General features: G+C 39.5%; 1 protein-coding gene across 2 annotated transcripts in view; it reads left to right on the forward strand.

The window, feature by feature from the left end:
• The window catches only part of cdkal1 (CDK5 regulatory subunit associated protein 1-like 1), a 235,510-nt gene that overhangs the window by 67,108 nt on the left and 144,869 nt on the right, over window positions 1-23,533 (forward strand). For both annotated transcript variants that reach the window (XM_020596756.1, XM_020596757.1), the window contains exons 5-7: window positions 7,835-7,931; window positions 11,997-12,045; window positions 19,498-19,618. In XM_020596756.1, coding sequence (XP_020452412.1) covers window positions 7,835-7,931; window positions 11,997-12,045; window positions 19,498-19,618 — 267 coding nt within the window. The remainder of the gene's footprint in view (window positions 1-7,834; window positions 7,932-11,996; window positions 12,046-19,497; window positions 19,619-23,533) is intronic.

Consider the following 23,533-nt stretch of genomic DNA (forward strand, 5'->3'; position numbering starts at 1 on the left):
AAAGTGACTGTGCCGCTGACCAACAAAACCCAGGTCTGTGGTCAACAATCAAATCATCATTGCTAGTTAATGGGTGCTTTGGCTGTGTTGTGATGTGCACCTGTCTAGGTGCATTCTTTGTGGATTGTGCTTGGAATACCCCGGGACGTTCTGCGTAAGACATGCAAAACTTAAAAAATAAAAAGATGACTGTGTTGATTGTGTGTTGTGCAGATCAATATATATGTATTTATAATAAATACCATTTTGATTAGTGATCATGTGCCTTGACCTCATGCACGAACAGATCTGTTTCCTCAGTGGACAATCTTACTGACCTTCTACCTGGAAAGTCCGCCAGTATGCTAGCAATCTGCCAAAAGTACAATCTCACAGGTCTTTTAAAGGGGATGTGAGATCACACACTGATTGGATAATTGCACATTATGCCCAAAACACACCCCTGCATTAATGGGGAGATCAAGTACAGGCCTTTTGGTACTTTCATGGGCTCTTGAACTGTTTTTCCTCATTGTCAAATTACCAAGATGAACATGGACACACCCAAACACCACTTGTACCACTACATCTTGATCAGACTTCATGGATCTGCAAAACAGGGCCAGTGTCTTCCTTTTAATAGGCATGTGATTTTGTTTTGGAAACTAGCTGACCCTTTTAAAACTAACCATATGGTAGCTGGCAGACAGTGAACATTTATTTCCTGATGTGTGTATTTTTTTCCCTTTCTAAAGTCTTAACTCAGCAGCTGGCTCTTCACAAAAGCCTCGGGCTCAGAGGTCGCTCACATATTGCTGTCCCGTAACAGTGCCTTCTCCTATAGGAAGAAGGACTTTGGATTAGAAATGGTACTCATAGGACCCTTAGCAGGATTCGCTTTGGGGTTTGCCTCTTTGTGGTTCAGTCAAGTGCTTATCTCTAGGCCAGTTCCCTGCACATGTGCTTGTCTCAATGTTTGTGTGGGCCTTTGCCATTACTTTAGCTTTTTTTCTAAGCATTTTCTCTGTTATGAACCATTCAAGCAGTGAATACAGCTCATATTTTGTACTGCAATATTTATCTTGTATCAAACTCATTTTTGTAAGATGAATGTCATCCATTTCACAACACTCAGCAGTCGTGTAAAGGCTGTAATTTGAAAGCCTGCATTCCCTCTGTCTGTCCTTTACTAGGCCCATGTTGGCAGTTGGGCTGCATCTCCTATATACCTGAAGGTCATGTGAGTTAGCCATAAACTCAGCCATGTTATAGGTGTATTGATTGGTCAACAGATTGCCTTTATCCTGTAAAATGCAGCTCTAACATGAAGGCCTTTATTAACCACATTGCTGATAAATGCGGAACACAAGTCATGATATTTTTCTTATTGCTGGGCTTTCATGTGGTTGTAGTATCCCAGATCAATCTCAAGCTTCCTGCTATCATCGACGTCTTTAAAATGCAGATTGAAAAGAGGGTTTGAAGAGGGGCATCAGACCTTTGTAACTTGTCTTGGGTGCTTAGACAGCCCAAATCTATATGGTCTTTAACACTGCTTACCACAACTCACTTTTATTAGACCTGCTTTAATGTAATTATCTTGTATTGATTAAATTAGACATCCCTTTTGTTGTCTTTTGTATTTCTTGCCTTCACTTTTTCTTTACTTTCAGCAGTTTTTTATTCAGTTTGTTTTTCTGTCATTCAGCATCTCTTTGTGCATCAGTTCCTGCTATCCTTTGAAACACAACAGCAGTTAATGAGTACGATAGTGTATTTTGTGTGTGAATGAGGGATTCTGCAGCTTTACTTCTCCAACCCTCTCTCATCCCTTAATCACTAGTCTCCTTCACAGCCTCTGAGCTCTTGTCCTCCCTTTTATTTCCTGTTGTCAGGCTTGCTTTCCCTCTTCCCACTTGGTGATAAAGATGTGCTCATGGCAGTTTTTTTTTAAACATCCTTTTACACATTGGCAGTTCTAGCTCCCTTGTTTCTCCCTCTTTCTCGACTCCTCTACTTAAATTTGAAAAAAGATGCACATGATATAAAATATTTTTATGTTGTGTGTATTCTTAGAGAGACCTTTAGTTGTGTTGGTCTGCAGGTACAAATGAGCTTTTAAGTCTTGATACATTTACATTGATCTTTTTAAAAAATAGCATAAGCTGTTTCCTGTTTTAGACTCACAGTATCCTTGCTTCCTTCTTTCTCTCCTCTGACGTGTTTCTAAAGAGATTGCTTTGACAGTTTTCTGTCACTCACTCATATACATTTTCCCCTCTGCTCTCTTTCTTTCAGCTACTTCTCTGGTCTACTACATGAACAGCTTTCATTTAGTTAGTTTGTCAGTAGTCACATCCCATAGGCCTAAACTTAGTTGCTGTTTTATTTATACTGTTTACATTGACACTAGCTTTAGTATACTTTGCCAGTACATTTATTCACAGAAGAGAGGATGTGTTCCCTATGAGTAACAGTGTGTGTTCATTCAGTCTGGGCTGTCAATCACTCATGCTGACGCATCTACTGCTGCTATTGCTAGAAAGAAACACACAGCAAAATAAATATGGAGAAATGAATAAAACATTAAACAGACGTGTTACTCTATAAGTTTTATTGTAATTGCCATTGCAGAATTGAAAGTGGGACAGTGACCAAGCCCAGGGCTGCACTGTTGTTTAAGCAGAAGTTTGCAGGAGAGGAAACTGTGAAGTGGAAAATTATACATATTTGGTCTCTCTCTCTCTCTCTCACTCTCATTCTCACACACTTATAGCACACACCAGCTCACATCTTAATTACTGAGGCTTGATGGGTACTTAACCTTGCCCTTTGCTGCTTATGCTAATGCACAGGGGTCAGGAGTGTGTTGATTGGCTGGCTCGCTGTCAACTTGGCTAGAAACAGCTGTCTGAGTGCAGATGAGAGGATGAGGGAGAAGAGGAGCCTGAAGAACAAGGACAGAGAAAGTATGGGAAAGGGAAAAGAGCGAACGAGTAGGCAATGTAGGACTGCAATGAAAATAACTCATATGGAATTTTAATGTTTTTTTTTGCTGTACAAAAAAAGCTGCATTTAATTAAACTGAGCAAAATCAAAATAACATTTAAACATGAATTCACATAGCTGCATTTTCAAACATTTTACTAACAGCATGGGTCATAGACATAGGTCAAAGCTGATCACAATGTACTGTACATATGTACATCCTGCTTACACAGCCTCACCGCTCTTACCATTATGACCTCATCCCTTAAGCAGTATGTTTGCTAGGGAACATATGGCTAGCTCTGTGTGTGCGTGATGAGCTCATCCTCTTGCCCCCTATGTAGCTATCTGTATAGGACTGAGGGCATTTAGCAGCAGGAAGAGTCATCAAGAGGACTCCTCTGAGTCTTATACACGCACATATGGTTCAGTCTCATTTTTGTCCTAATATTTCTGTCTTCTAAGCATTTCAAGGTTACCATCTTTGTTGTGTACAGTTACCATAGTTACAAGTGCTGTTCTTGTCTGTGGCAAGGTTAATGGAAAAGCCTGTTTGTTTGCTCACACACAAACACCTGCACACAGTGCCCATATCATCACAGCAGCGAGCGATTCAGAAGCTGGATCACATTTTGACTAAACTCTGTTCAGAGTTTGGCTTGAGATGAGATGTTAAACCCTCAAAACATTATTATAGTTAGTTCTTTAGCGAACAACTTGAGTAAAATTTAGATGGTTGACTGCCAACATTAATCAATTAAATAAATTTACACTAATACTAGTAGCTACACTGTATGTATGATGACAGGAACAGTGTACAGTAGTCTATGCTTACATGTATGACTTCTGTGATACATGTATGGTAGGGAGGGAGGGCTGTGCTGTACATGCAGGTTGTTAACAACCGAGTGGACACAGTGAATCAGTCAAATTATACCAGACTAAATGTCCAACTGAATTGATAAGGTTGAGTTAGAGGAGCCCCTTTCTGCAAATATGACATTAAAATAAGTCTAGACCAGGGGTAGGCAATTCGGGTCCTCCAGTCCCGCTGCCCTGCTTGTTTTCCAACTATCTGTGCCCTACCCATTGCTGATTACCTGGATCAGGTATGTTCAGTCCATCAGAAGCTGGAAGATACCAATTCACTTTGTCTTTCCTCACTCCACCTTTGTTTAAGATGGAGCCCCTGAGGGCTAGGATTGCCTACTCCTGCTCTAGACATTAAGATGGACCCTGATGCATAAGCTATATTAGGGCCTCTTCAGCTTTCTCATAACAAAACCTGAAGTGAAAGAGTTGGTCCTCTCTTCATGGTTAATGATAGTCGTCTACTGTGCCATGTACATGACTGCAACCACAGTCTAGTGACATCATCATATAATTAGGCCTACAATGCAGATGTTGTCACTACTGCTACAGAGGTCTGGCCACGTTATCATTATGCTCTGCTCATGTTGCCTGGTGAGTCACACAAAATGTAACTACACTGTCCTGAGCACTGGACTTCCATTCAGTAGACATTATAGAGAATAGCCACCAGCACCAACAGAAATGCATAACATGCCCTTTTAAGTTGCATTCAAACCAGGTCAGACATTTGAGACATAAAGATGTGGAACCTAAAGGAATCTAATGAAGCACATATTTTAGTGGAGAAACATCCAAACAGGCTAACAGCTGTGAACTGGTGTGTACAGAGCATGTTGGTATTTGGACCTTGTGTATGATCTTGAGACTATAGAGCCCATGAGGGCTAGGTGCCAAGAAAGGGAACATGTTTGTGTGCACACAGACACACACACTCACATATACATTTTGTCCTCAGATCTCAGGGGACTTCTGCTCTGGTTCAGGTCACTGGCAGTGCACGCTCAGTCGGTATTACCACAGCAACTGCATCACATAATCCCATTCCATCTCATCCCATCCAGGGGCTGTGTGTGACGTGATTGGCCTGTTCCTTCTGGGGCGCTGAGGCGACAGCTCAGGCACTGTCTGCTTACTCGCTGTGTCAGCTATAGCTTGGAGTCTGTGGGCGTGGAGCGAGTAGAGCATTAAAGGACCGTTTGGTGCATTTTGGCAGGAGATGGTGTGAATTATGCAGATGCCCCCCTGCTGTGTGCGTGTGTTTGTCTGTGTGTGCAGTGATGCCAGACTTTTTATTTTGGGTTCATCTCTCACAGTCCTTCCCAGTCTTGAAATTTTATATGTATCCACCTTTTTAAGTATTTACTAGTATCACAGTATTCTACTGCTACATCTCTTCCTGTGTGGGTCTGGTTTTAAGGTCTGACATCATAACAGAGTGACATAGAGGAATGGAGGTTATTTCGTACCTTCTACTGGTAAACCTAAAAATGTGCATTTCTGAATGTGCTGTTAAAACTTTTTTGTCTGTGGTGAGGGCATCATGTCCAACAGGCTTTCATCTTTCTTTGTATCATGTTTGTTGGTGTCTTAAGACTTAAGTGATTTATTGATACCTGTTCAACAGAGAATTAGATTTAGAAGAAATGTGGAGAGTAAAATAACACTGAATAATAGAAGCAAGTCTGAATAGTCAAAATAATGAGAACATTTCACTTTCTTTATCTGTCTTCCCCTCATTGCTCACTCATCTTTCACAAACTTTCATCTCTCCCTCTCTTCAAGATCCCTGTGACAGTGTAAGCTGGCTTTGAATCGAGTCGTCTGCTTCACTTTTCTCTCTCCCTTCTTACGCACCCCCTCCACCTCCATCACCATTTCTCTTTGTTTTGCTGAAGAAAACAAACGCGTCTGAATAAAAACACAGCTGACAGTTTGCATCCAGTTTCTTTGCTCCTCCTCCATCCTCCTCCCACTATTCTTCCCTCACTCGCATGCTCTCCCTTCCATCGCCACCCATTCTCACTCCAGCTGTCAGGAGGCTTCATCATTAAAGATTCATGGCGGAGTCTGGGCAGCTCTTCCAAAGCTTTTGTCAGACAGACCGAGCATCTCAAAGCTCACTGCCACTAACGGGGGATGACATACAAATTCTCAAAGATTCACATGTGCCTGCGCACACACGTTAGTTTTCATTCCTCATGGGGACTTTACATTGACATACATTCATTTCCTGGAGACTCATCTAAACCTTAACCATAACCACTACTTGTCTAACCACAATTCTTCCCCTAATACCCAACCTTACACCAAGTCGTTAACCTAACATTCAGTGATTTGACATGGCGGGGACCAGCGTCTGGTCCCCCCGGGGAAGGCTGGGTCCCCACAGTGTGAATGTGTAAACAGGTTTTGGTCCCTGCAATACAAGTATTGCCAGGCACACTGATACATACACACACTCTACTTGTGATTTGCTCTGCTATTTTACTATCTGCTGACCCCTTTTAAATTAAGATCATCTGCAAAATGGGATTCTTAATGTTTCTTCAAAATTTTGCTTAAACTTTTGTCAGTGACTGCTTCATGTAATACTTCTGTTTCACTGTTAATGAATGTTGAAAATATTTGAGATTCATCATGGCCTCAGCTTTGGGTTGGTTGTGTTTTTGTTTTCCGAGGTTACGGTGACCTGTTTATATTCAAAAACCAGGTATGAATTTCATCCTGTGATGTTTCTGCGTTATATTTTACTCGTACCTCTGTATGTATGCACATGGGCCCTATAGTAGTTCTTTTATAAAACTCATCGTTTTGAATGAGCCTAAATGTGCACACTGAATGTCCGCCTCCTGGGTCCTTATAGAGCGAGACTGGTGTCACCTAGAGTAATACTGGACTAACACAGGCATCTGGCCTCAGAAAAGATACCTCTGTTTGATAATCAGACATAACAAAATAACTGTTTATCTTAGTCACACAGTGAGTTTGCACCATGGGATTTACCTTGAGTCAATTCTTTGCTGTTCTCTCATGGACATTTCATGAGGGAATAGCATACAGTGCATACTGTACCACTGGAAAAACAAAGTTCTCCTTGTAGCAAAAAACTTTCTCAAATATAATTTCGTTTAATAACACTTGCTACAACTGACACAGAAGTATCTGCTATTGGTTGGACAAACAACTGGCAGTATACATCAGTCATGAGGACATATAATTCATTACCTAGCCCTTTACCCTAACCTCATCCATCACAACTGCATGCTGTACCCCAACAAAGATAGCCATACAAGTATATATACAAACAAATACACACAGATGCATTAACAGGCAAAGTAACAAAAACAGAGAAGTATATATGTGTGTGTGTGTGTGTGTCAGTGCATAATCTAATCTACTCGTGACAATGAAAGGACTGGCAGTGGTAAACTTCCCAGCTGTTTCTGCCTCGCCTCCAAGGCTTTTACATATACAAGCCTGTTTATCTGAATCTAATTATATTATACATACATGCCACGGAATTTGCAACTCCAGCAGGAAGAAGGACATGAGCTGTTTCAGTGAAGTGCCATGGAGCCATTACATCTTTATAAATGGTTCCAGAAACATATTTTCAACTACGGGACCTGTTGATTGTTTATCTCAGAGCAGGAAGTTTCATTTGAAAGCTTCTTGCTTTAGTGTTATGAAATATTGCTTTTGCGATATGTCAGCTTTAGAGAAGTGAAGTATCACTTTTATTTGCACACAGATGGCCACCTGTTACACATTTGTTATAAAGTGGCAACTTCAAAACCATTAGAATTTAACAGTGGGCTAAAGGTTTGAGACAACCATGAGATGGCATTGTGCTAATTTGGGGCCAGCAATTTATTGTATCATAACTGGTTGAAATAAAACTATTTGGCTTGAAATGTGCAACCTGGTGATGCAGAGACACCATACTAGCTACCAATCTTGATTTCCACTGTCTTTATTCTTTGTGTTTGTGCAGAAAAGCCCAGGAACAGCAGAAAAAGGTGGTAGTAGCAGGCTGTGTTCCCCAGGCCCAGCCACGGATAGACTATCTCAAAGGACTCAGCATCATTGGGGTATGCATCGATGTGTATGTGTTTACTGTCTTCAATCTGAGTACTTTGGGTATCTGCATGTGTCCCTTTGTTTGTCTGCTAGATTGATACGCACACACACACTCACATACACACCAAGATGCAGATAGAGTGTGACCTGTTATTCACCTGCCTGCCAGTCTGCTCTGTCTGTTCTATTCTGGCCTAAACATAAAACAGGGACAGGGAGGCCCCTACAGCTTGATGGATCTATAGACCTCCCCATGAGAGACCTAGACCATTAAGATGAACATGGTGGGCAGTAGAAAAGAAACAAGAATATATGATTGAAGGGGGAAGAAAAGGGAAGCTAATATTGTTAAAAAGACAGAAAGGAAGCATAGAATATTTGAGAAATTAATGGCTTGTCCTCCCTGTGCAGCACATTTATTACCAGTGCAGACAGATCATGCATATTGACCCCAGTGCTCTCTGATGTGTGGACAAGGACGCAGGTAGTAACGGACAGTTAAATGATGTGGAGACCTCATGGCTTTGAGGCTTGAGCATACAGTGATGTTTCTATTCTCTTAAAAGTGATATGGGTCAGTCAGCTGGTGGAGGGTCTTGGTGAAGGGCGAAGGAAGCTTTTTTCATCAGTTCAATCCTGCAAGAGTCATCTAAACAAAAGTACATCAGACATTCCAACATTAATAAACCATGTGAAGTTGATCAGATATTCTTTGAAATTGATCAGTCCGTAATGCAAACATGTCTGTACCCCACACACAAAATTTATTGCATGTTTAGGAGCTAAATAATTCCCGTGTTTCTAAAAAAGCGCGTGCTTGGTCAATGTAGAATTATCATTTCATCAAGCATTCTTTTATTAAGTAAAATCAAGCTTTGCCTTTAAATCACCACAGAAAATCTTGCTCTGTTTCACATAGTGCTGAATTTATTTGCTTGCATAAAAACATAAGGCTTTGTTGAAAATGGGGATAAAATTCACAGTAAATATTCCTTATCATAAATAATGTAATTCCTTTTGCGTAAACATGCCACAGTGTAGCATTATTACATTCAGATCAGGTGGCATGTATGTATAATATAATTAGATTCAGATAAACAGGCTTGTATATGTAAAAGCCTTGGAGGCGAGGCAGAAACAGCTGGGAAGTTTACCACTGCCAGTCCTTTCATTGTCACGAGTAGATTAGATTATGCACTGACACACACACACACACACACACACACACACACACACACACACACACACACATACCTCTCTCTGTTTTTTTTACTATGTCTGTTAATGCATCTGTGTGTATTTGCTTGTGTATATACGTATATACTTGTATGGCTATCTTTGTGGGAACCAGTTTGAGCTTTACACCTAAGAAGTGGGGACATTTTGGGTATTTTGGCTGGTCCTCGCTTTCTGACACACCTTCAAAGGGCTGTTTGAGGGTTAATACTTGGACTTAGAGTTAAGGTTAGAATTAGGTTTAGGCTAGGGGTGGGCTAAAGGGCTGTGGAATGAATTATGTGTCCTCATCACAATAGAAGTACAATTGTGTATGTGCACACACTTCCCTTTGTGTACCCTTGGTAGTTATAATCAACCACACATTGACAGCGACAGTTGGTGGGTTATGCAAATTAGATGCAAATATGCAGTTGTGAGTTTGTATATAGTGATTGCACTGATGGATAGATAAGGGACAAACTGCTTCCTGTAGAATTCATTCACTTTAATCAACCTGTGTATCAGCCTTTTGTGTATTTTTGTTGCGAGTTTCTGTCTGAAGTTGCTGTCAAATGAATGATGTGTATTGTGTGTCAGGTACACAGACAGCCATGCAAGCCCACAGTGTTTTACATCTCTGAATTAGACATGTCGCATCTTGTATAGTACATAGTGCTGGCTAGGTAATCAGAGGACTACAGTGGCTAAGCAATGTTGTAAACATAAGAAGCAAGTACATTCTTCTTCTTAACATTGCCTATGTATGCCTTAAATGGGCTTCCTTAATAAACATTATGAATCCTGATTGTGTTCTTTTTTTATGTTTTAGTCCAATTGCGGTAAAATTATACACACTTCAGTTTTCATGTTACTGCTTATTGTAGTTATTGTGCTTTTTGCTTTTGTGTTTAATGCTCTAACAGGGTTTTCTCTAGGTTTTCAGATGCTTAGGCATGGCCCTTTTTTGGGTGAAGGTGTGGGGGGGGGGCTTAAAATCTTTCAAAGGAAAGTCTAACTTACATTAATCAATTTTTTTTTTACATAGTATCAACTAACTAACTTCTCTAACTTCCTAACTTAGCTAATTTGGTATGTGTTAAGACACGTTGGCAATTTATTTACTTGTAAAAAAAAAAGCTACCTTCTGCTCTCTCTATTCTTACCATTCTCAAGAATTATTCCCCAACACAGTTATAGCCCACCCCATGTATAATTTGTTGAGGCTAACCTTATTGATGGCTGTAACTACCATCCTGAGTTGAAGGTACAGAGAAATATCCGGTCAGCTGGGCGATGCTGCCAGTCACACAACCGTTTGTCCAATAGTGGACTAGTGGATATAGCACATTTCAGTCATACAGCAGACGTTCAAGAAAAATAATTGTGTGATTTGAAGAATGGGGGGCCTGTACCCCAGTAGAGCTTTATTTCTAGAAACACCCCTGGATAGAACGATCAATCGGTGGAAATCGACAGTTCTGAAAACTGATCAAGTGATCGGACTTGACCAGTGACCGGCTGACCACTCTGAGATTTTTGATTTTGTGTGCATCAGATTTAATGACAGCATGACAGTCATTGTTGCGCATGCAGTGGCACCGACCAGAAGTGTAGCGTGCACAGCGTGTATCATTTCACGTGAACCTCGAGCGAGGTTCGTGCTCCTGCACTGGAAGCACTTGGTGTACAAACAATGTACAGAGGAGCCCACAGAAACACCTTGGAGAAGAGGAAACTAGGTCCAAATCTCAGACGAACAGTCCACAGTGAGAGAAATACTGGCTACACATGAAATGCTTGTTTATGTAGAGTTTATCCAACCTGTGGTAAAACACAGCAAGTACAAACTTCAGACACTTCAGAAAGAACTGTGTGTTCAGTAGTAACAGGCATTCATTTGTTTCTGTTACCTGCTTCTGTTTATATTTGGAGAAGTACAAATATTGCACTTCATGTTTAGTTGGAGGTATGTAAAAATAAAAAGAGACAGAAATGTAAAACTTTAATGCGAGTTTTTTTTTTAATTACAATTTTACTTTTCATTAACAAAAAGTTACAAAAATGGCTGTGTATGCTGTTGATTTTAGTTCCTAGAAAGAAAATTGGAACCAGCAGGTCAGACTTAAAAAAGAAAATCAAAAATCGGAATTGGTCAAGAAAATTGTAATCGGTGAATCTCTAATTATCGCTTTCCTTTTCGCTTCTTTTTCTTGTAGGATGGTAGATTAGTACAGAAGCCAGTGCTGTTCTCAGTAGGACACTCTGGCTCATTTATTATCCAGCCTAATCCCTTAATAGTCTGGCTCTTATTAAATTGTGGCCAGTAGGGCTTTTTTTTTTTTTTTTTATGAATCTGTGGAGTTTCAGAGTTCCCCTTGGCAGAGCCGCAGGACTTTCTCCACAGGAGGCAATGAGAAGAATAACTCTTGGTCGATTGTCCCGTTATTCTGTATTAGTCATTCTCCTATTATCAGTGAATCTGCTGCTATTATATTGTTACTTGTTATTTTGTACATGTTCATCTTTCTGTCATCCTCTGTACCTATTTCTGCTTCTGCCTCTCGGTTCCCATCCATGAAATCCTCCCACCACATTATATGTGCTGTAGCTACTATAGAACATTGGCATCCAGTGGCATTTAAGAAACTTACATCACTTAATCTTGGCTGGAGAAAACCTGTTTTAGTTGCATCTTTTTGGTCTCTGTGTTTACTTCCTTTTTGTACATTTACATGTCCAGCATGTTTAAAGTGAATCAGTATATGTGCATTATTTGTAGGTTGTCAATATCAGGCTTTTGTTTGGATATGTGGACTTGGTTGGGCAGCATCGATAAACTTTTCCTATGTCTATTTCAGGTCCAACAGATTGATCGAGTGGTGGAAGTAGTGGACGAGGCTGTTAAAGGTTATAACAAACAAACACACACAAACATTGCCTGTGTGAGTGAATGAGCAGTAGTGCATTGATCAGTCCTTTCATGCTTTGAATAGGAAATGAAATTTTTGAGCATTAGCGTCTTGTATGAGGATTTTCAATAAGGTCTACGTCTGCTTATTGACAGGAAATACAAGGACTAAAAATGGTTTGACTGGTGTGAATAGGAACTTATCACTTGTAAAAGGTCACATGACAGTGATGATTTGTAAATATTCTAACATTTTACAACATTTATTTCTGGTGCCATCTAGAGTCTTGGTTTAAAGTTTCTTGGTTTAAAGGACAGCATATTTCATGAAAGAAAAAGTACAAAAACTGCATTTGACTACATTGTTCATTAAGGTTAATGATGCAGATTGATGCTGCATGTTTAAAAGTGAAGTCATCAGTGTTACCTTTGGATCCCGCTTGTCCTGCTGTCTGAGTAGCTTGTTTTTGTCCAGCTCACCAACAGCGAGACAAACTCATATGGCAGTGACTAAGTCTTCAGTTTAAACTGTTACTCAACCACTGCACTTAACTGTTTTATGAAGGTCAGAGTGTGTTTAGAGTGAGTGTCCAGTCATACACCCCCAGCCGTTCTCTAATAAAGAGCAGATTCAGAATATACAGTGCATGTGTGTGCACTGTATATGAGTGAGTAGTTTGCACTGCAGGCCTCGCTGTAATGAGCGATAGCTGAACTGAGGCCCAATTTAACAGTGTCATCAACCCTACAGTGTCTGGCCACACACGCTTCTTTTTTTATGATTTGCACGTTCTTTCTTCCTTCCCATCCATCATCATCCCCCTCCCCCCATTGCTCTGTTCCATCCCTTCTTTCATCTTTCCCTCCTTCCCTCCCCTTTCCCTCCCTCCTTATCCCCCTCCATAGAAACTAATTTCTCAACTATCATTACAGTTCTTTATGACCTCGTATAAACTGAGCGCTGTTATTTCAGCTTGGAGGCCTGGGCATAAACCTTAAAGCTAGGGGATTTGCCTTTCATAATGGCTACTAGAGTACTTACTTCAATGAAGTGCTAATGGGCACAGTTCTTTGCCTCACCAAAATTACATGCAGGCCTGTTTTCCACAGTACATGAGCACTGGTATACAATTTTATGAGCTTGGCTCTTGGGGTGTTAGACTATTCACTTTGCATCCTGAACCAGAAAGGCTTGACAACTGTCACTCCATAAGGACACCTTATGACATTGTGCATCTATCTAGCTGTCTAACATAAAGTTCAAGTTAGTAGCTCTTGTAAATACCAGAGCATGTTTTTATCCTACAGTTATGTAGGTTGTGCTGCTGAGCATGTACACAGTACTTAATATTTACTTTATACAGCTATGCACATTACAAGTACTGCCCAGTCTTGTGTTGCTTGTTACTGTGCATTCAGTGAATAGGTCGGTGGGTAGTGCTATCACTGTGGTCAGCTAACAACAAACAGCTTTGTTATTCTAAGCCAACTGGCAGATCCATTAATTGCACCCATGGATAGAAAATTTTGCAATAGACTGAGCCAGAGATGCTCAAACAAAACAAAATGAAAACCAAGAGTAGAGTACAATACAGATAGGATATATTTATACATTGTTTTTATTTTAAAAAATGAATCCACCATTAATACCTATCTGATATACTGTATATAGTTTATGACCATTTGGATGTCTTTGGTTTTTTTATTGACCTCCCAGTATTGACATTTTTTTTACTGAGATGATAGTCATGGATGACCATTTCACCAAATAGTTTTTTATATTTTAGATACTAGTTTTATATTAGTGTGTTTGGGGCAGGCATAGAAACAAGGTGCAGAAGAGGTTAGGCAGGCTAATGTATCTACTTAGCTACGGATCAGATGCTATAAAGCATCCATATAACCTCATTATCCTTATTTCATCAGTATAAACAATCTGTTGTGTGTCAGTGCTGAAAAAACAAAGCAGGTGTATAAAGATGTGGCTGAATAGTAAAAGACGGTAAGAGAGGACAAAGAGGAAACAAAGAGTGGGTATCAACAGACAAGGTGATGCGTGATTCTAAACAGTGAAACTGTGTTCTTATTTACCAAGGAGTCACTGTTAAGTCGCTGTTGTTTAGTCTGTCATACTTTTAGTCCTTCCTGTACAGGAACTTAAAATCTGGGAGCAGAGAATGGCTATTTATATAAATTCCCTCAGAACTTGGTTTACTGTACCACCTCTACCAGCTGTTATTCATCTGAGATGCCAGTTTTAAGAAAAGATTTGAGGAAGGAGAGAGTGTTCCTAAATCGCCTCTCTTTTTAGAATACTGGGGGGGAATGTTAGGGACTTGTACTGGCTTGTAGGTCACACTATGTTTCAATTAGTAATTAAAATGAAAGATGGCTGCAGAAGGCTACATGATTGCAGTTCAGAAATACATACAGAATGTTTGCTGGTTTCTTTAACCAATAGTATAGTTCACTAGCAGTATACTTAGACTATGTTTTATGCTCCATCTCAGTTCACATGTGCACAATACAGGGACCAGGTCCAGGAAGTGTATTTAAATCAACACCACTGTGTCTGTGGTCATTTACATCATTACAATTGGCATTTACTGTATGTATCTAAATTGAAAAATTGCAATATTTTGCACAACTAATGGTAATTTGTGATGGGTTTAGTTGTATTGTCAGTGACCTTCTATCTGGAAGTGACTAAAGGAAACTGGAGGTGCGTGTCACTCCAAAGTATCGAAGCATTCTGTAAGGCTTTTTATAAGAAATACTCCTTCGACATGTTTACTCTAAGACAGTGTAGGATTACTAGATAATACATCTTGTGCATCTGAGATATTTTCCATCAAAACCGATTTGACTGACATTTGGGAAGAAAATGAACCTCTTTTTACAGAGAGTCTTATATACAGTATCTAGTTACCTTAGCGAGAAGATGGATGACAGTCATTACACCTCTCCTGTCCTTCTCACCTGCCTTCCGTCCTTTCAGTAGCCACCACCCCCTCAATCCTGCCTTCTGCTTTAAACTCAAACCAGGTAGCATAACAAGACTGACCACTTGCTATGAGACATCAGCCACAGGTCAACAGGTCATCCTTTAGCTTCCTACTTCTCAGAATCTGGCTCTTCTATGCGTCTTTCATCTGTGATCCATTTATTTTTAGCATTATCCAACCGTCCATCCATCTATCCATTCTTGCCTTCCCTCCCTCCTCTTCTCTTTCTCTTGCATACTATAATGGGTCGTTATGACTGGATAGAAGGTCTTATGTTGGTTTGTATTTATGAAGGAGGGGAAAGAACAAAGGAGATAGAGATTGGATAGAAAGGAAGGGAGCAGTCAGTAACAAGAAAATATGGTATTGGGTGATGGGTATTTGTGTCTGTGTGGGGCTGCCCATGACAGCAGGTGGTCTATCAAAACTTTGTAATTGAGATGACAAATAGCATTCTTTTTTTCCTTTTTTTCTAACAACACAGGTTAGCTATTTTTCTCTTGCTTTCCATTCATGGTCCTCAAGGCCCTGAAATTGAATTTGGCTTTGGCTACAACTCCTGGAGTGAGTCCATGCTGGTAGTGAGATTATTTCTTGTGTCTTGGGTGGCAGTCATGGATTAAAAAAAAAAAAGAGAGAATGACAATTAGCAGGTTTTATGAGAATGTACAACCTCATAATTTGGAAAAGACATCTGGAAATCTTTGTTTTGCTTTCTATGGACAATCCTGTGTATACAATTAGGTATTGGGAACAAACAAATGTACACTGTCAACAGTCTGGGGAAAAAACTATGGAAAACTATGTTAAGGTCCAACCTCAACATGCAAGTCATTAATCCTGGGCTTGTTTTGTCATGGTCACTCTGTGCATTGGAAAAATTGGTACCATGTTTTTTTTAAACATCTGGTGTGATTGGTCAGAACATATTCACAGCAGATAGGCTAGGTTCACATGCTCTTTGAAATGATTTGGGGATGTCTTTAGTTCTGAATTGACTACTCAGTAGTGTTTACCTTTATCTGGATATGCAAACAGAAAAGTGAAGATGTAAAAGGTAGAGCTGTGAATTGATTAAAAAACTAATTAACACATTTTTTATTTTACTGTAATTAATTGTGCAAACTTGTGAAGTCCTTATCATTCCACCCTGAATACCAAATTAACATAGAATAATTGTAAAGGAAGTCTATTGTAAATATTTCTTTTTTTTTTTTTGTAAGATGGCGCTGACAGCGATGGCAGCCTTGGTTACTCACGCTCTCTTGTGTTTGTTGTTTTTCTTTGTTTTCTTGTTTTCTTGGTCCTTTGCAACCCATCCTGGATTACTTTTACCAGAGAAGAACTGTTAAATATCGGATAACTCACACTGAACTACCTTTGTACGATCTGTGAAAAGGATGTGCGTGGCCTCTTTAAAAAAACAAAGGATCAGAAAGGCACCAGGCCCAGATGAGGTGACCCCCTCCTGCCTGAAAGTGTGCGCTGATCAGCTGGCCCCCATCTTCACACTCATCTTCAACAGGTCACTGGAGCTGTGTGAAGTCCCCTCCTGCTTCAAACGCTCCACCATCATTCCAGTCCCCAAGAAAACCTCCATCATGCAGTCAACATGACACTGCATTACATCCTGCCACACCTCAACTCCCCAGGGACCTATGCACGGGCCCTCTTTGTGGACTCCAGCTTGGCATTCAACACCATCATCCGTTCGTGTCTGCATCCTCCACCTCAAACTGACCCAGCTCACTGTGCCTCCCCTCACCTATTAGTAGATCACTAGCTTTTTGACAGACAGGAAGCAGCAGGTGAGGCTGGGGAAAACCAAATCCAGCACCCGGACAATAAGCACAGGTGCCCCCCAGGGATGTGTGCTCTCCCCTCTGCTGTTTTCACTCTACACCAATGACTGCATCTCGAAGGACCCCTCTGTCAAGCTCCTAAAGTTTGCTGATGACACAACGGTCATTGGACTCATCCGAGATGGTGACGAGTCAGCCTATAGACGGGAGGTTGAGCAGCTGGTCCTGTGGTGTAGCCGCAACAACCTGGAGCTGAAAACACTCAAAACAGTGGAGATGACAGTGGACTTCAGGTTATGACTTATGCTGGTTTACTGTTTACTTCCCCCTTGCATGGGGATATGTACATACACATTGAGAGCCAATGTACCAGAGTCAAATTCCTCGTGTGTCTGACATGTCTGGCCAATAAAGCAGATTCTGATTCTGATAACCTATTTTAAAAGCAGACTTAATAATAATAAATTGTGACCTGTGGTCATTCTTTCACCAAATACCACTCAAGTAAGTACAAACTGAATTTCAGTGACTTCATAAAGGGCTAGATGAACAGAAGCCAAAAAGAAAAATTAACAGAGGCCATTGTATTATAAATAGTTGTCCTCTGCTTTGGCTATCCAGTTAGCTAAAACTTCTGTTGCTTTATCATTGGTTTGTTTGGATTATGACCCACCTCGAGTAGCCTGGTAGAGTGTTCCTGATGTCTCTGCAGTAGCACCTGGATATGTCATTTTCAGGTGATACATCAAAGATAAATGACTTTATTGATAGCAAAATATGCACACTACTTTAGTTTTTTTTTTCTTTTCCAAAGAGCCATCTGATAACTTTTAGATGGAAAATTCTATTTTACAAACACCTTTTTCTACTCCATAACTAGCGTGAGCGTGCATTAGCCGCAGGAAGTGTGGAAAGATGGGAGAAGCATTAGCATATAGCCACAGGAAGTAAACATAAAACAGCTGCTGCATAACAGCATTCATTTTTTTTCATGCGTTAAGCCATTCACATTAGTCACCAAAATTAAATTAAATTTCCCAGACCTAGTAAAAAGGAAACTCATTTCTAATATAAAGAGTTCTAATTTTAGGCCATAAAGCCTTATAATCTAGAAGAAATAGTCCTTGTAGACTTTGATGTAGTTTATATTTTTAGCAGTTATCAGTGTTTACTTCACTCGTACATTTTTAAAACGATAAAACGCTTAAAACAGCAGTGTACGAGCACTTGGAACTATGAAACCTAGCTGTTAAATGAAATTTTAATTTACAATATGGATGAATTTATTGATCAGTCAACAGATGGAGAGACGGTTACAGAGAGAAGGATATTAGAGAACACATGAATTTTAAATCCTGGTTTCATGACCAGTGGCTGATGCCTTGATAGCCAGCTAGAGGGAAGGACTGCCTAATGTGCTTCAAGTCCCAGCTGTTTTCCACGAGGGACACTTTCTCATTTCCTTGCTTCTGCTGGGATATTACACCCAGTCACGCCTCGCTGATTGGCTTTTTGTCCTCCTCTGGGGCAGATTGTCATTTTTATCTACCAATTGATAACCGGGCTTCTTGTCCTGAACCCACAGTCCCATGAGACCCATGTAACGTGGATGAAAACAGGAAAACAATTCCATCCCTCAGCGCCTCCATCTTGCACACCTCTAGCTGGTAGCCTATTAGACAGTTGAAGGGAAATACTAGTACACCCCATTTCCAACTACCAAAGGCTGAGCTTCACTACTGTTAGCTATTAAACTCAGCTTTGGATTTTCATTTGCTTCTGGAACATAGTTTGATTGCCAGTAAGTGATACTTTTAGAGATGCCACAGCGTTCATTTGGAAAAATAGCCGACTGAAGTAGTCCTCTTTATTTTAAAGAACTTTTCTTGTCCTTCCTTTTCCTTTATTGTTTCCACATCTGTTAACTACCATATATACTAATATACTGTTCTTGTCTTAATTCCAACTTTTTGTATTCAAATAACAGATTTTAGGGACACCTGATGCCAGAGGGTGGCCTGTTTGGCCATCTCCTGCACAGCTACCTGTAGGCCTGTAAATCTCTCTCTCTCTTTTGGCCTTGTCTTTACCACATCGTGTCTCCTCTGATGTGCTCCTGTCCTTGTTTCTCTGTCCTGTTCACATCACTGCCATACATAATAGGCAAGAGGAGTTTAATGAAGGCTTTTATTTGGTCGTCTAGATATGACTGTTGCACTGTGGAGCTATCTAGTTGGTATCGTTTTTGTAGGTAAAAGTATTCATGTAAATGTGTACGCGTGAGTCACTGTGTGTAACATACAACTGAATGTGTGTTGTGGAAATAGACTGAGAGGAAATGATCAAACCATCCAAAAAGTGAACGTCCCTTTTTTGTTGCTTCTATTTTTTCCATTTTTATGCCCACAATCATTTTGAATAATCTTATCCGGAGCAGAGAAATTCAAGTGAATGTACAGTATTTCAGTATTTGTTTTAAACATTAAACATGTACTGTATCTGTGCACCCACTTACATATTACTGTCTGCCTGGTTATGTGACAACTGCAACCAAAAAAAAAAACAAAAAAAAACAAAAAAAAATGGCAGTTACTGTTTTAGTTTGTAAAGGAACCTGTGTTGAAGTTGCGCTTATTGATTTCAGGCCACTCAGTTCGTTTGTTGGGTCAGAAGAAAGATGGAGGTCGGAGGCTTGGAGGAGCTCGACTGGACCTGCCCAAGATCAGGAAGAACCCTCTAATTGAAATCATCTCTATTAACACTGGGTAGGATACACATGTAGAAATACAGAACACAACTCGTAAAATATTCCACTCTAACTGTAAATTCAGTTCATGTGTGCACACTCTCCCTCTCTTCTTTGCACAGCCGCTTAAACAGAGCCATTGTGTATGTCGTAATTTATCATATTTCACAAGGTTTGCTTGAGATGTGTGCGCCTGTTGTTGTTGTACATATAGTGCTATTTGTTCTTAAAATGTACATTTAATAGAAACCCAAAAGCAGCCTAGCCTTTTGTATCAGCTTCCATTTAACTCCTGTCAGGAGTGCAGGAAAGACAAACACAAAGACAGACCTCCTGCTTTTGTCACCTTTTTCTGTCATAGAGGTGATGTTTTGTATAATCATGTTATAGTTCTTTATTTTGCACAAATCAGTAGCAGCACGTTGTTCTTGATTAAGAATACTTCTTTTGGGCAGGGTTTGGTTTTATTTTTCCATAAATAGCTATAAAGCAAATGTACATACAATGGATAAGTACTATGGATGGATGGATGGATAGGTAGATAAGCTTGACCAGTTACATCTACACACACATACGGACACACACATTTTTTATAGGCTAATTTAAAGTTGTTTATAGATCTGTGTTTCTCCACTAGTCGATGTAATGTATTCTCAGTTGGGTAGTTAAAAAAGGGTTACAACAGACTAATCCCACTATGCTAGGCCTCCACTGACGATCAACTATCAATCATCCTCCCGTATGTCTTCAAGGTCTGTACATTAATGACTTGACTCACAAAACCCAGAAGTAAACCCAGAAGACACAGCACTACTGTTATATGAATAAAAACTCATTTTTGCAGACATTTCTTCAAGTCCTTTGGCTTTTTAACTATTAAATGATCAACGTTGCATTGTCTCTGTTTGGGCCCGTTACATTTGTTACAGTCAGTAAGGGGGTTTCATCATGTTACTGGAATTTCCATTGGTGTCCTTGTAAGTTGTGACCTACAGTACAGTGCAAAGGTCTCAGGCCTCCATTAGTTGTAGCTGTTTTGTGGTGGAAATTATCATAGTTATCCACTCCTCTAATGCAAATGAGAAAGAATAAATGAACTTACTCCAATGAATATATTTTTGTAATTTTATTATAGAGATCCTCTAAGTACAAAGTATCTCAGCTGAGAGGACAGAGGTCAAAACTCTAACTTAGAGAGATCAGAGACCCAGAGCCCCTTATTCACACACTGTTTAAGTGTCATATTCAAAGCCAGGTGGGCGGTATCTCTCATGGGAGTACAAAGGAGTCAGAGAAAGTCAAAGAGAGGCTGAGATAACAAAACGAAGGCCATTTCATTTACAAATGAAATAATGATCTGTTTTTCATCTATAACTTTCCCTGCAAAGCATGTTAGTACAAACCTCATATGAATTTAAGGATGGATATATAAAGATAATATAAGAATAATATGTGGATAAATTTGATGTCACAAGTTTTCCTTTTTTGTCATATAATGACCTCAACAAATTTGTATTTATTTAACTCTTTCTTAAGATATACCCAAAAAACACATGAAATATGTACACAATATTACAAAACAACATTCTCTCAACAGATTTTGACAGTTTTCTTGGTCTTCCACTTCTATTTTTGTCCTTGACCTCTCTGGATTCTTCATCTTCTTTTTTTTTTTTTTTTTTTTAGAACAGTTTGAATATCACATCTAGAATAACCAGATTTTTTTTTGCTGACATTTTTGAGTTTTTTTTTAAACACTTAGCCATCATAACATTACTGAAACAACAATTCTAATGGTGGCCTAAGACTTTTGCACAGTACTGTACTTGCAACAGTTACTGGGTGTTTGGGTGGAACATCAGAGATTGCAAATAATCATGGAAGTTCATGATAAGCTGCTACATTACATGGTGGCATGCCATAACTGTTTAACTACAGTACATCAGTGTCAGGATGACTTTTAAAATGTGTTACCCCCAACCTGAATTGTAGGAAACTGTGTGGTTTCCTAAAAAAGTGGCCATAATCTGTCTTCAGGCCTTATTGGTCTTTATTCTGGACTAAAGCTACTTAGCTCCAGATGAACTTGTTGTTTTCAAAAGGGTCAGGCTGGCTATAAATACATTCCTCCATTTAAATGGAACAATTTTGTGAGGCTGGAGGATTACATGAATAGGCTGACTGGGTGAACAGACTGTTGACACATCTCTCCCAGCTAAACTTAGTGTTATGGAGAATCCAAGTTTAATGTGTGCTTTTGTGTGAATTGGTCAGTCATTTGTGTCACTAATATGACATGATTTGCCTAATATATCTGTGTGTGTGTGTTACAGGAAAAGAGAATATGTCCTTTATGTGTTAGTTTTAAATAATCCACAGCAATAGTTGTGACATCACTGGTGACATTTGTCAGCTGATGAAACAGAGAGACCTTTGTCTGACACAGAGACACACACAGACAACATCAGTTGCAGTTGTTCTCCAAACTGCCTCTGCATCAGAAGAGAACATTTGAAACTGTTCATTTACAGTGTGTGCGTGTGTGTGTGACCTTTAATGTTTCTAGATTGTTGCCAGTTTGTCTTTGTGTGTGAACATGTGGGCTGCATTAATTTAAGCTCTTGCTCTCCTTCCCTGCATTTTCTTGCCAAATGTCAAGTTGATGTCATGCTGCAGGGTGAAGTACTTCCATATGTTATCTGCTGTTATCCTAAATAACTTTAGGGCATAACAATATTAACATATTGTAATGCAATTAATAAATGTCTTTTCCTCCCATATAGGACAGATTTCTTTTTTGAATATAACAAATTCTTTTAAATTAAGAATAATTTCATCAAGCATGTTGCTGAGTTCAGTGACATTCAGTGTAGTAAATCCACAGTAAAAAGGAGAAAAAGGATTAACTTTGTCAATGCAAATTCCTAAATTTAACTCTACAAACCTACAGATCCCCTCTCACTTAAGGCACCCTGCTTTGAGCAGCCACTAGATTGTTTGAATTATATATAAAATGACAGTACTCTGAAAGAAGTTCCCTCGTTTTTGTTGTCAGAGGTGCCTACCACTGCATTTATATAGTTTCAGTGTTTTTGACTTTGCTGAATCCTCCATTGAACACAATAGGCAGTGTAAATGGATAAGCAGTCAGTGCACATTGGAGCACTTGTGCTGACTCTGTGGGATCTTAGGAGCCAGGGTAAAACAGTGGACCCATTGCTTCCTTTTGGTAGAATATTTCACCTGAAATCGTAGGTCTACCAGACACCATCATTTGTATTTTTATACAAACCAAAATGCTAAAACCTTTACCAACTTTGACGAATTATCCATAATTCCTAAAAGCCCAACTCATTTACTACATAAATGACTGTGCACAGAGTGATTTTACCTACACTACCATCCCCTTTTCATTATTACAAATCCTCACAACAGCCTGGCATAGTGCATCACCTGGGATTACCTATGAAAATGTAATTTCGTGTTCAAATTGATTCACAATATTAGTTTCATTAAGTTGCATTTTAATTTCATTGGCGCCTATTAAATCTAAATTAACTTAATTAAATTTTTTTTTCTCCACCAAGTAATTTTATCCCCATCAGAAAATAAGTTCAGCATAGTCCAGCTAGTCCTCAAATGCTGCTTGGCTTTGTATTAAAGGAATTTTTACAGGTTTCTCTGGTGCAATTAGTGGAGCTCATTACTTAACGTGTTAATGACATAAAGCTCTGGTTGCTTCTTTGAATGTTCACTCCAAAAGCAGCATGTTGAATCATGGTTATTGCTAATATTAACTGTAAGCAAATGAGTTTCAATATGCTAGTGTTTTGTTTTGCTTTTTGGAGTTGCAGGTTTGTACATTCATTCGCTTGCAGAGACCATGAGTATATATTTTTTTACCTTTCCTTATCATTCAGTTCTTTCTCCTCAC

This window comes from Monopterus albus, unplaced genomic scaffold (genome assembly GCF_001952655.1).
Source record: "Monopterus albus unplaced genomic scaffold, M_albus_1.0 scaffold31.1, whole genome shotgun sequence".
NCBI lineage: Eukaryota > Metazoa > Chordata > Actinopteri > Synbranchiformes > Synbranchidae > Monopterus > Monopterus albus.